Source organism: Nicotiana tomentosiformis, chromosome 4 (genome assembly GCF_000390325.3).
Source record: "Nicotiana tomentosiformis chromosome 4, ASM39032v3, whole genome shotgun sequence".
Classification (NCBI taxonomy): domain Eukaryota; kingdom Viridiplantae; phylum Streptophyta; class Magnoliopsida; order Solanales; family Solanaceae; genus Nicotiana; species Nicotiana tomentosiformis.
Window position 1 is genome coordinate 14,420,947 of NC_090815.1, and position 11,110 is coordinate 14,432,056.

The window sequence follows — 11,110 nt, forward strand, 5'->3', positions numbered from 1 at the left end:
AAACTGGAAAAAACTGAAATAAACGAAAATATTTATTTTTTTCAGTTTTTACAAAAACATTGCTTTAGAAAATTATTTTTCAGTTTTTTTTTCAGTTTTTACAAAAAACAAATTGATTTAGAAAATATTTTTCAGTTTTTTAAAAGCAATGTTTTTCTAAAAAATGGAAAAAAAAATATTTTCTTTTTTTCAGTTTTTAGTAAAATAAAATTCAGTTTTTTCCAGTTTTTACAAAAAATATTACTTTAGAAAATTACTTTTCGGGTATATGTAATGAGTCTTTTTAATTAATTAGTTTTAGGATACGCGCGTTGCGCGTGAATTCTGTCTGAATGAGAACAAATTATTTGAAAAAGTACATAAATATTATATGAAAAAATGTGTTTGACTAAGAAATAAAAGTTAAAGAGAAAATGTAAACTCTTGAAAATGATAAATGTCGATCTTATTTAACTAACTCAATAAAGAAAGAAACTTTACCTTTTAACTAACTCAATAAAGAAAGAAACTTTACCTCACAAAAGGTAATCAGTTACCTCGGCTAATATATTCAACTTGAAATTTATCTCAGTTTAATCATTTTGTTGCTTAAACATTACAAATTATCATGCTTCCTTTTTAGTTTTATAGCGTGTTTGGCCAAGCTGGAGAAATCAGCTTATTTTGAAAAGTTTTTTTTTTCAAAAGTGCTTTTTAAAAAAATACTTTTGGAGAGAATCAGTTTGTGTTTGGCTAATCACTCTGAAAAGCACTTTTGAGCAATAATTTGAGTTTGGCCAAACTTTTCAGAAAGTGCTTTTAAGTATCAAATTACGAATAAGGAAATGAATAGGTTTACTTAATAGTTAATATTATAAGTAAATAAATAATCTCAAAAATTTGTTATTACAGGCAATAATAAAATCTTTTCATTTTATTTAAGTAAAATATGAAAATAAAATTTAAAAGTACTTAATTCTTTCAATATAAGTTAAATATAATATATATCATTCAACAAATATAAAAGCATTCACCCCTAAAGTCATTATATATTAGAAAGTTATCCTAAAAATAATAAGAAATATTTATATATTAATATCCTAAGTATTAGGTTTAACGGTTATTTTGGTATATATTATATTTTGTTAAAGGTATTCTTGGTAAGAAGAAAAGTCAAAACTGCTTCTGCTTCTGCTTTTGGGAAGAAGCTATTTTTTTTTACTTCTCAGAAACTGCTTCTGCTTCTTCCCAAAAGCATTTTTTTTCCAAAAAATCTTGGCCAAACACCTCAAGTTAGGAAAAAAAAGCACTTTTGAAAAAAAAAAAAAAACACTTTTGGCCTCTTGAGAAGCTTGGCCAAACAGACTATTAGTTAGAACACATAATCTTTGAAGATTTAAGAGCTTTTTCGGAAAAATTTCTTGAAGAGTTATATGTTCAGATGTATTCTTAAGTTCATTCTAGAAGACACAACAGGTCAACTAACTCACAAGATGCTTTTTGTTTTCTTCTGGCGAGCAAATGCAAGCTGTTCTTGTTCTTTAACTAATACGAAATACTATATAAATTATTTTCAATATTTTAAATATTGTGTTTGTGGGTTGTCTTCAATATTAAAAAATTAATTAAATTATAATCATGTCTAGTGTAAAATTAATTTTTAAAGGGTAAAAAAATAAATAATATTTTACTAAGAGGTTTTTTGTTTTAAATATAATATAATTCTTTGATAAGTTCTCTCGTAATATAGGAGTTATTGATGATCCATAAGTTCTTTTAACATATTTTTAGCAATCTATTACCGGAAAAAGAATAGAAGATGTAACAAAAAAAGATAAAGTACTGAAAAATTAGGAAGAAAGAATAAAAATACATACTTACATCTACACGCCGAAGATATTTCATGGCTACAAGTTTTTTGGTTTCTCTGTATCAGTTGCTACCCCAAATTTCTAGCTATACCAAGTCCTTTATTTTGTCAAACTTCTGCACCTTACAATGTAAAGTAAAAGAATTCTAGACTATCGTGGATACCCCTTATTTAGGATCAGAATCTTAATGATATAAAAGTTCTTAGTTAATTTAAATTTTTAAATATTAGGGTTCTTTAAATAAGAAAATATTTTAATATGTAAAGTTTTAATTAATTTCAAACTCTTAAATATTAGGGTAGGACTATTTTGTCTAGTATGAAATCAATTTTTAAAGGATAAAAAAGGCGAATAACATTTCGCTAAGGGTTTTCGTATTTTTAATATAGTATAGATTATGAGATATTTAGAATTTGCCAACAGGACGATAACATGTCCCTCCGTTTAAATGAGGGATATATTTGAATCCAAAATATAACGGCAGAGATATATTTGGACTCGTAGTATAACGAATAATATATTTAAATATTTTTCGAAAATACGTAAACATATTTGACATTTTCCCAAATAAATATCATTATCGGCGTTGGAAGACTATACTAAAAATATGGGGAACACAAGTAGAGTTAGGGACCATTCTGTGCGTCTATGAGACTAGGCTATTCAATTCGTTACGTGAAGATTTAATATGAGTTGTGTTGTTGCAGACGATTCGCATCTACCAAGAAGAAACAACTTAAGTTTCCTAAACTAGCATTTACACGATTAGCAACAATATAAAACACTAATAGCTTGTTTGGCCAAGTTTATTTTTGGGTCAAAAGTACCTCTCTCTTTTTTTAAGCCAAAAGCACTTTTAGCTAAAAATTGTGGTGTTTTGCCAAATTTTTAAAAGGAAAAAAAGTACTTTTGAGGAGAAGCAAAAGCATTTTCTGAGAAGCAGAAAAAAATAGCTTCTTTCCAAAAGCACTTTTGAGAAAAATACACTTAGAAGCAGTTTTCAAAAGCTTGGTCAAACACTAATTACTGCTCAAAAGTATTTTTCAAATTAATTAGCCAAACACAAATTACTTCTCACAAAAAGTATTTTTTTAAACGTACTTTTGAGAAAAGCACTTCTCAAAATAAGCTAATTTTAGAAGCTTGGCGGCTATAAGGCATGCGGAGAAGAAGGAAGGACGTGGCCCTTTAACAAAAATTCCCTTGGGTAGTATTTACTTCATCACTACATTTAAATAATCTCAAGAGGAGCTATATGACCAGGAAGTTACGAGTTCAATCCGTGGAAAAGTTTCTTGAAGAAATACAGGATGAGATTGCGTATAATAGACCAGTGTGGTTCCGACCCTTCCCTAGACCTCGCACATAGCACAAGCTTAGTGCACCGGACTGACTTTTTATATTTAAATAACTTGAAGTGTATGGTCATCTGGATTTTTTACATACAAGGAAAAAAAAAAAAAAGACTCAAAACATTAACCACTAACCCTCTCCCCACCACCCCCAAAAAATCAAAAGGAAAAAGAAAGGAAATGGACTCAACTTAAATTACCTAAATTGCAGATGGAATCACTTCAACCAAAGGAGTAGTCAATGGAGTTGGAAGTGGAGAATTTCTACAAATAGGGCAAGTTGTGTGAAGCCTTAGCCAAGGGTCAATACATTTGACATGAAAAATATGGCCACAATCAGGCAATATCCTAAGCAAATCACTATCCTTATAATCTGCCAAACAAATTGAACATCCAGAGACATCAAACTCCCCTTTGTGAACTTTAGCCTCAGAATACAATAACTTTGGATAATTTCTCAAAATATCTTCATTTAAACCTTGTTGAATAAAAACCAATTGATCATTATCAACTGTAATTGTAGTCATAGAACTGCCATGAGAGGAAGATGGATTAAAATTAGGCACGTTAGAATTGTTGCGCGATCGCGTTCGAATGCATAAATATGAAGCATATGCTATGATTGCAAGTAATACTAGGATTCCAAGTGAAAATCCAATGCCATAGCCATAATTCTTACCAAAGGTTTCTTCACTTAACTCAGGATCTGAACCTTCACTACTATCTTCCACAATTGTGCTGTTCATGTTGAAGAAAAAATGGAGGTTTTAAATTGGATTTTTGAGGCTAAGGAAGAAAGAATTTGAGAGATGGAAAGAAAAGGGAGATATAAATATTTATTTGAGTTAGCTTTATATATATAGTAATGAGAGCTGACATGATGTCACGAAGGACTCAAGCAACTTAAAAAATGGTACCAACAAGGATTGTGGTGGAGTAGTGGTTACTGGTTACTCATTTATTCTTAACCAGAGGTCTCGGATTCGAACTTTGAGTATGGAGTCTCCTTTGTTAAATAGCGCTTTACCCCTAAAGTGGGACTTTCCCAAGCGAATCCGGATTTAGTCGGGCCCAAATACGAATACCGGACACCGAATGAGAAATAAAAAAAAATAAAAAAGGGGTTGACCTGGAAAAAGGTCTTTTTTTTAATCAAATGTCACCTAAGGGACAATCCAGAAAAGGTGTTATTAGGAGAGTTTGGTATGAAAGGAAAGTATTTTTTACATTTTCTAAGAAAGAGGAAATGGCTCCTCTGACTTTTTTGACGGACGTCATTTTTCTTGACAATTATCTCTAAATCGTAACTTGATATCACCGTACGTTTTAACCAATATTTAGGCCTGATTATAAATATTTAAATACCTAAAAGTTTCATCAAATGTTATCTGATTTGTTAATATTAGTAATCTTTAATAAATCATTTCCTGGAAAATGGCCTCCGCTTTACCAAACATATCACTAGTTTCATATCTACACAATCATATCATTTATAAGTTATTAAAAGTAAATTTCTACGATAAATACTAATTAGTAACATGATAAAAATAATACATACTAGTAAGTAATAAGATATAATATATAGGTTAAGTTACAACATCATGGTATATAATAATGAACTTAAACTTTTAATATATTTGTGGGGAGTGGGTGGGTTTGGGGGGGCGGGGGCAAGTTGAGTTCATTACCCAATGTATCTTCCAAAGGTTTCAACTTGGCTAGTTAGACTCTTACAACCTATTATTAAATGTCAACTGATTTGTGTCATTGTCTGAATCTAGAATTAAACTCATTCTTTATCAAAATTTGACTTTAATAACTGACTGGTGGAGTCGACAAATTTATATGAGTAAACGTACCCCAAATAACACCAAGGTAAAGGAAGAACCTTGCGAATGTGAAATTTAGGTGATATTTGACTTGGAAAAAAGAATTTTATTTTAAATTTGAGGTTGACAAAATTGGTTTAGGGTTTGATTTTTTTGGAAATTAATAGCTCGGAATATCAACTCCTACCACTTGAAATAAATATATATTGACTCAAATGAAGTCATTAACATGCTAAAGGATGAAAATCAAAGATAGTCACAACTTATTTAAAAAATGCAGGTACCTGTACTTGTGAGATTAGGAATGCCGAAGCCAAAAAGTTTTAGTAAGAGAATTTTAAAAATACAAGAATTTAACACCTGAGTTTTGAATTTGTATAAAATAATTTTTGGACTTTCTTTGTTGCTATACTAAAAGCTTCTTTGATCTACTCATGTCGTTACATTCACATTAGTTCGTAGGCGTAGAAAATAGGGCAAAGATCATTTTCATCCCGCTACCGAAACTATTTAAATCTCGTAGTTGTTAAAGTATATAAAATTTGTATATTATATACTCCACATAACAAATAGAAATATGTGTGTGTGTATATATATATATATATATATATATATATTTGGCTATTATTTTGAGAGCGACTATACACTGTCATTTTTCTTAGAATGAATGAATCCGATACAACTTTTGTATATTTTTAAGGCGTAGATATGTTTCTCATCCTGTAACTTTTGTTTTCAGCAAAGCAGCGTTAAGAATCTAAGGCAACGGGGACCAATGAAATAATTGATCTCAACTATCCATATATTCGTCCCTGAAGTCAACAAAATCGACTGGAATTATTATATGCTTTCCTTAGAAGAAAGGTGACTTCCAAAATATCTAGGAATAAGCCGAGTATTAGAGATCTAACTACTTTAAGGTTCCTATCCTTTTCGTTTAGTAGGTCTAATTTTCGCTATGCCTCATCCTAGTAGGTTTCTGCACCATTGGGCCAGCTAAAATACGCGCTCTAATCTAGTGTACGTCTGAGCTCACTCATCGGAAAGCAAACACTCTTTTCTTGCTTTAGCTCGACTCCATCTAGACAAACTATGGTATGACACGTTTCGAAACCCCTATTATATTTATGATCCTAACCTTGCTACTCTTACTTCCACTAGCAAGAGAACTTCCGCTCGCTCGTAACATACCCCTAAGAATATAGTCTTACTTCTTGAATCAAGCTACTTCAACTGCCAAACAAGTTAGATGAGAGGCAGGGATGTAGTTTGAAAGAGGCTCGACCGGACCCTAGCACCAGAGGATCTTATTTTTGGAAGTAGGAGCCACTAAATGGACCGACAAATCACTGTTGAGTCAATATCCTTTATCCGAGATCTCCATCACTATCATCTCTCTTATAGTAAAGACAAGCCAAACCAAAAGGCAAATCTTCTTGACTTCATTCTCTCTCTCTCTCCTGTGGCATTTATCATCTTGAGATGTGTTTGCCCCTAATGGGAAAGAGAAAAGCAAATTGAAACGCCTTTTATGGAAATACAACATAGTCCAGGAGTATTGATGAGGCAGCTATACATTGAAGAAACAATGAAGATATGACATTCTATATCAGTCTGGAAATCAAAGAATTGAATAAAGCTGTGGTTCAAAACATAGTCGCAAAAATCTTTCAGCACTCTTACAATTGTCAATAACAATTCAGTTTGCATAAATAAAATCCAAATTCATAGTAATCTATTATCTATCTCCTACAAAAAGCACATTCCTGGCTGTCATTTCTTATCAACCCTATAATCAAACCCAAGCCCAGGGCTTGATACTTCCCCTTGCCGGAATAACTCCTGTTATCTGCCAAAAGACGCGTGAATTACTGTTGTGCACATTGTACTCTTTGCGCACCACCATGCATATCGTCGTCGTCATCATCTTCCTCGTATGCCTCTTGGGCCTGCTGCTGCCTCTTCCTACGCATCTCTTCTTCCATGTTCACATCATGCAAAGTGGTCTCCTCGCACTCGTCCAATTCCATATCGGATGCTTGTGTTTTAGGCCTTGGCGGCAGTACTGCTTCAAGGTTCTTGCACAGCTCTGGAGCTAATGTTTCGGGGAAGTCCACGGTGAAGTGAATGTACAGTTTTCCCCTCATGAATGGCCTTTGGTACATTGGCATTCCTTCATCATTTATGCCCTTAAATTGATCTAGGTGCCAAAAAGAAATTACATGATCAGTAAACATGAGGATATTTTTCAGACAACTTGCAAGTAAAACATTGGCCATCGCAACCATGAGCAAATGACAATCATGTAGACACATGCTTTTCTATGCATCAAGTATAGATAGAGAGAGAGTGTGGAATTGGATACTTAATCTAAACTTCTCAAGCAGTGTCCGGTACCTGCTTTAGGGCCCAACTAATCCGGATTCCCGTTAGAAGTCCCACTTTGGGGTTTAAAGTACTCCCTACCAAATGCAACTTCATTCCTAGGACTCGAACTCGAGACCTTTGGTTAAGAATTTTTTTTATTTAAGCACTAAGTGCTGAAAATGTAGACATATACATATAAATTCATAAATGCATAAAAAAGAACTGAAAGAAAAGGATAGACCAAGAACTACAATGAAGTGCTTTATAATTGTCTAGTTACCAGTTTGAGGGCTCAAAGAAAAGCATACAAATTCCAGGAAATTAATTAATTAATTAATAGTAATCACATCAAATATATTAGGTTAGTACTAGACAGCAGTTGCCAGGAGGCATAATTGACAGAAGCAGCCTATACAGGCAGACTCCAATACATTGCAAATGATAATTAAACACAAATATCAGAATCAAAAGGCCATCAAGTTTCTTCAGCTTACCAGGCTTGACAACTTCTCCAGGTTGGGATTTAATGAGCAGCTGTCTGCTGTCTAGGTGAGTCAAGACGAACTGGAAACCACATAGAGCCTCAGTCAAGGTCAAGGTGTGCTCTACAAAGAGATCATCTCCCTTGCGCTTAAACTTAGGGTGTTCCTTCTGTTGTAATATAAAAACTATGTCCCCAGTGATAGTTTCGGGCTGCGAAAAAAACACAAACCATGTTAAGAATCAATACAGTTTTGGTCATTAAGAAACAAAACATTTCAAATACTTTGTTGCATATCTTACCGCTTCATCAGCCTCTCCTGGGAATGTAATCTTTTGTCCATTCTGCATACCCTTCTCCACATGAACTTCCAACACCTTCTTCTCCTGCACAACTTTCTCACCCTTACACTGTGGGCACCTATCTTTCTCATTGATTTTCTCACCAGTACCCTTACACTCGTTACAAGGGTGCTGCATCTGCTGGATCATGGGGCCAAGTTGTCTGATAGAAACTTTCATTCCAGACCCTTGACAGCCCGAACATTTCATTGAAGCACCTGATTTAGACCCTACTCTGGAAATACAAATATATAACCACTGTCAGCAGATCTTCATTAGATTATGCAAAATATAAATAATCAGATTGCATACTCACCCCTTGCATTTTGAGCACAACACATTGCGAGATAGTGATAGCTTCTTTGATGTCCCACTGTAGAGATCCTCCAAAGAGACCTTGAGAGGGTGGACAACATCCTCCCCTTTCCTTTGCCTTCTTCCTCTGCTGCTTCCACCACCTGGACATCAAATAATCTGTATCCATGAGAAATTAATTGGAGATGCATAAAGGGAATCAGTACTTCAACTACAAAACATGGTTGGAAACATACCGCCAAATCCACCACCACCAAAGAACGACTGGAATATGTCAAATGGGTCATGTGCCCCACCTCCACCACCCATTCCTTCCTTAAGAGCATCTTCACCGTACTGATCATAAATCTCACGCTTCTCTGGGTCACTCAAAATCTCATAGGCTTGGGCAAGCTCCTTAAACTGAAATATAAATTTGAAAACAAAATAACTAATCTATTAACAACACTGCAAAGCAATCATCACCATAACCGCTCCACTAAAAACACAATCAACATTAAACACAACCATTACAGCTCATACTTTGACACTAAGATTCACATTCTTAGTGAGCAAATAAGTAACCCAGCCAGCTAATCATGAGTTAGAAGAGCAGAAGTTATCTCAAATATATCATGATAACCACGCAGTTTCATATAATACCTAACATCTAAAGTTGAGAGCTGAAACTGAAGAACGCGAGGTGTCAATTACAAAATAGGTCAAGGTGACACCAAAACATTTAACTACTTCTACTTCGGTTAAGCAGAAAAATTAGACACAATAATCCTTTCTTTCAAATATATAGAATTCTTTTTTACCCACCCCCACTGACTCGAACTTCCAATCTACCGTATAGAAGTAATGGTGTCTCACAAACTAAGTCAACCCTACCAGAGATCACATTAAAAACTCCTGTTGACCAATTGCAACACCTGAATAGGGTTAAAAACAACATTTTTATACGTCTATAACATTTTTTTAACCCCTTTACACAAAGAGAAATACAGGTTTAAATCCCAGGTATGACTTTTGTTTACTATTGAGCTCCCTTGTCATAATTCCTGGCTCCGCCACCGCCTCAAGTAATCCACCAAAAGGTAGGTTAGATAGACAGGAAAACTTTCACCTCATTTTTTTGTTTAACCACTACTGGAATTTGAACCCTAGTCCCCCGTGACTCATTCCACTTTCACTAACAACATCAATTTTACCGTTTCAATTTTCCCAGTACAATTATAAACTAAGACGGATCCTATGTAAACAGTAAAAATTACAAAAACTGTAAATCCATAAACAAAAAAGAAAGTCAGAACAGTAAAAGCAGTATATTAAAAAATTAAAGAATTTTACTTTTTCAGGATCGCCGCCCTTATCAGGATGATTTTTAATGGCGGCTTTACGGTAAGCTTTTTTCAAATCATCTTGTGAAGCACTCTTAGGAACTCCTAAGATCTCATAGTACTTCGAGTTGTCACTCTTCTTTGGTGTTCTCCCAAACATCTTTGATTTCAACTTAATTACTCAATCTCACCTGCAAATCACAAATCTAATTCACCAACTGTGAATTGTGATTACGTTAAACTGAATTAAATCAGCAATAATTTATAAATTTATAGTAGTACGTACCGATTGAAAATTGAAATCCAAAGTTGAGAAGATTTGGGATTTAGGTATTTGGGAATGAAAAGCAGAAGAGTAAGGAGGCGGTTAGCGTAGGATCTGTGGTTTTATTGAAAGGAAGGGAATGAACGGCCTAGATTTGTTGTTGGGCTTTAATAGCGATTGGGGATTAATGGAAGAATCTAGAAGGTCTTCAATTTTGTGCGGTCAAAGGTAGGCTCACCGATTTAAAATTGGATTTAACTCTATGTTCCCACTCAACAAACCTTGTTTACCTAATTGAGTTTAAGTATATTATTTACCGATAGTATGGATAATCAAATTCTTTTTTACACTATAAGATTATTTTTACATAGTCAGTATAATACTATAAGTGGAATCTGGAGACTGTGAGTCAGTATACGCAGGCCTTATCCTACCTTGTGTGAGGTAAATAAGTTGTTTCTAATGGACTCTCGGGCCTCTGCTCAAAAAAAGTGTTATCGAAACAGATGTAAAACATACAAGAGAAAAAAAGCTAAAATAAAAATACTTAAGAAAGAAAAATATTGACAATAAAAATAGTAAAGATAACCAAAATAAAGGAAGAATATTAGTAATAAAATTAAAGAATAAGATAATTGTAGAGTAATAATAATTCATATATATTGATAAGGAGAAGGGGGAGGGCAGATAAGGTGCTTTAAACTAGAACCATGCTCAAATTTTTACTTTTTATGAATAAGTAACGTGTATATATATATATATAGAGTGTAAAAAGGTTATATGGTCGTAGTATATGAGTTAAACTTTATTAGTAAGGAAGAATATTAGTAATAAAATTAAAGAATAAGATAATTGTAGAGTAATAATAATTTATATATACTGATAAGGTGAAAGGGGATGGCAGATAAGGTGCTTTAAACTAGAACCATGCTCAAATTTTTACTTTTTTATGAATAACTAACGTGTATATATATATATATATATATAT

General features: G+C 33.3%; 2 protein-coding genes across 3 annotated transcripts; both read right to left on the bottom strand.

Annotated features, from left to right (window-relative positions):
- Positions 1–3,402: 3,402 nt before the first annotated feature.
- Positions 3,403–3,948, bottom strand: LOC104114635 (RING-H2 finger protein ATL70-like). The gene has a single exon (XM_009625122.4). It carries the CDS (start codon positions 3,946–3,948, stop codon positions 3,403–3,405), a length of 546 nt encoding a protein of 181 aa, XP_009623417.1.
- A 2,660-nt stretch (positions 3,949–6,608) lies between these two features.
- Positions 6,609–10,279, bottom strand: LOC104114634 (dnaJ protein homolog). 2 transcript variants are annotated; one of them, XM_009625120.4, is made up of 7 exons: positions 10,144–10,279; positions 9,868–10,048; positions 8,772–8,937; positions 8,537–8,678; positions 8,182–8,455; positions 7,893–8,091; positions 6,609–7,231 (listed from the first exon to the last, which is right to left on the bottom strand). In XM_009625120.4, the coding sequence occupies exons 2-7, from the start codon at positions 10,015–10,017 to the stop codon at positions 6,900–6,902; spliced, it is 1,263 nt and encodes a 420-aa protein (XP_009623415.1). In that variant the 5' UTR covers positions 10,018–10,048; positions 10,144–10,279; the 3' UTR covers positions 6,609–6,899. The 2 variants fall into 2 exon arrangements, with proteins under 2 accessions (XP_009623415.1, XP_009623416.1); XM_009625121.4 differs by having other exon boundaries at positions 9,868–10,063; positions 10,144–10,271.
- Between the last annotated feature and the right edge of the window lie 831 nt (positions 10,280–11,110).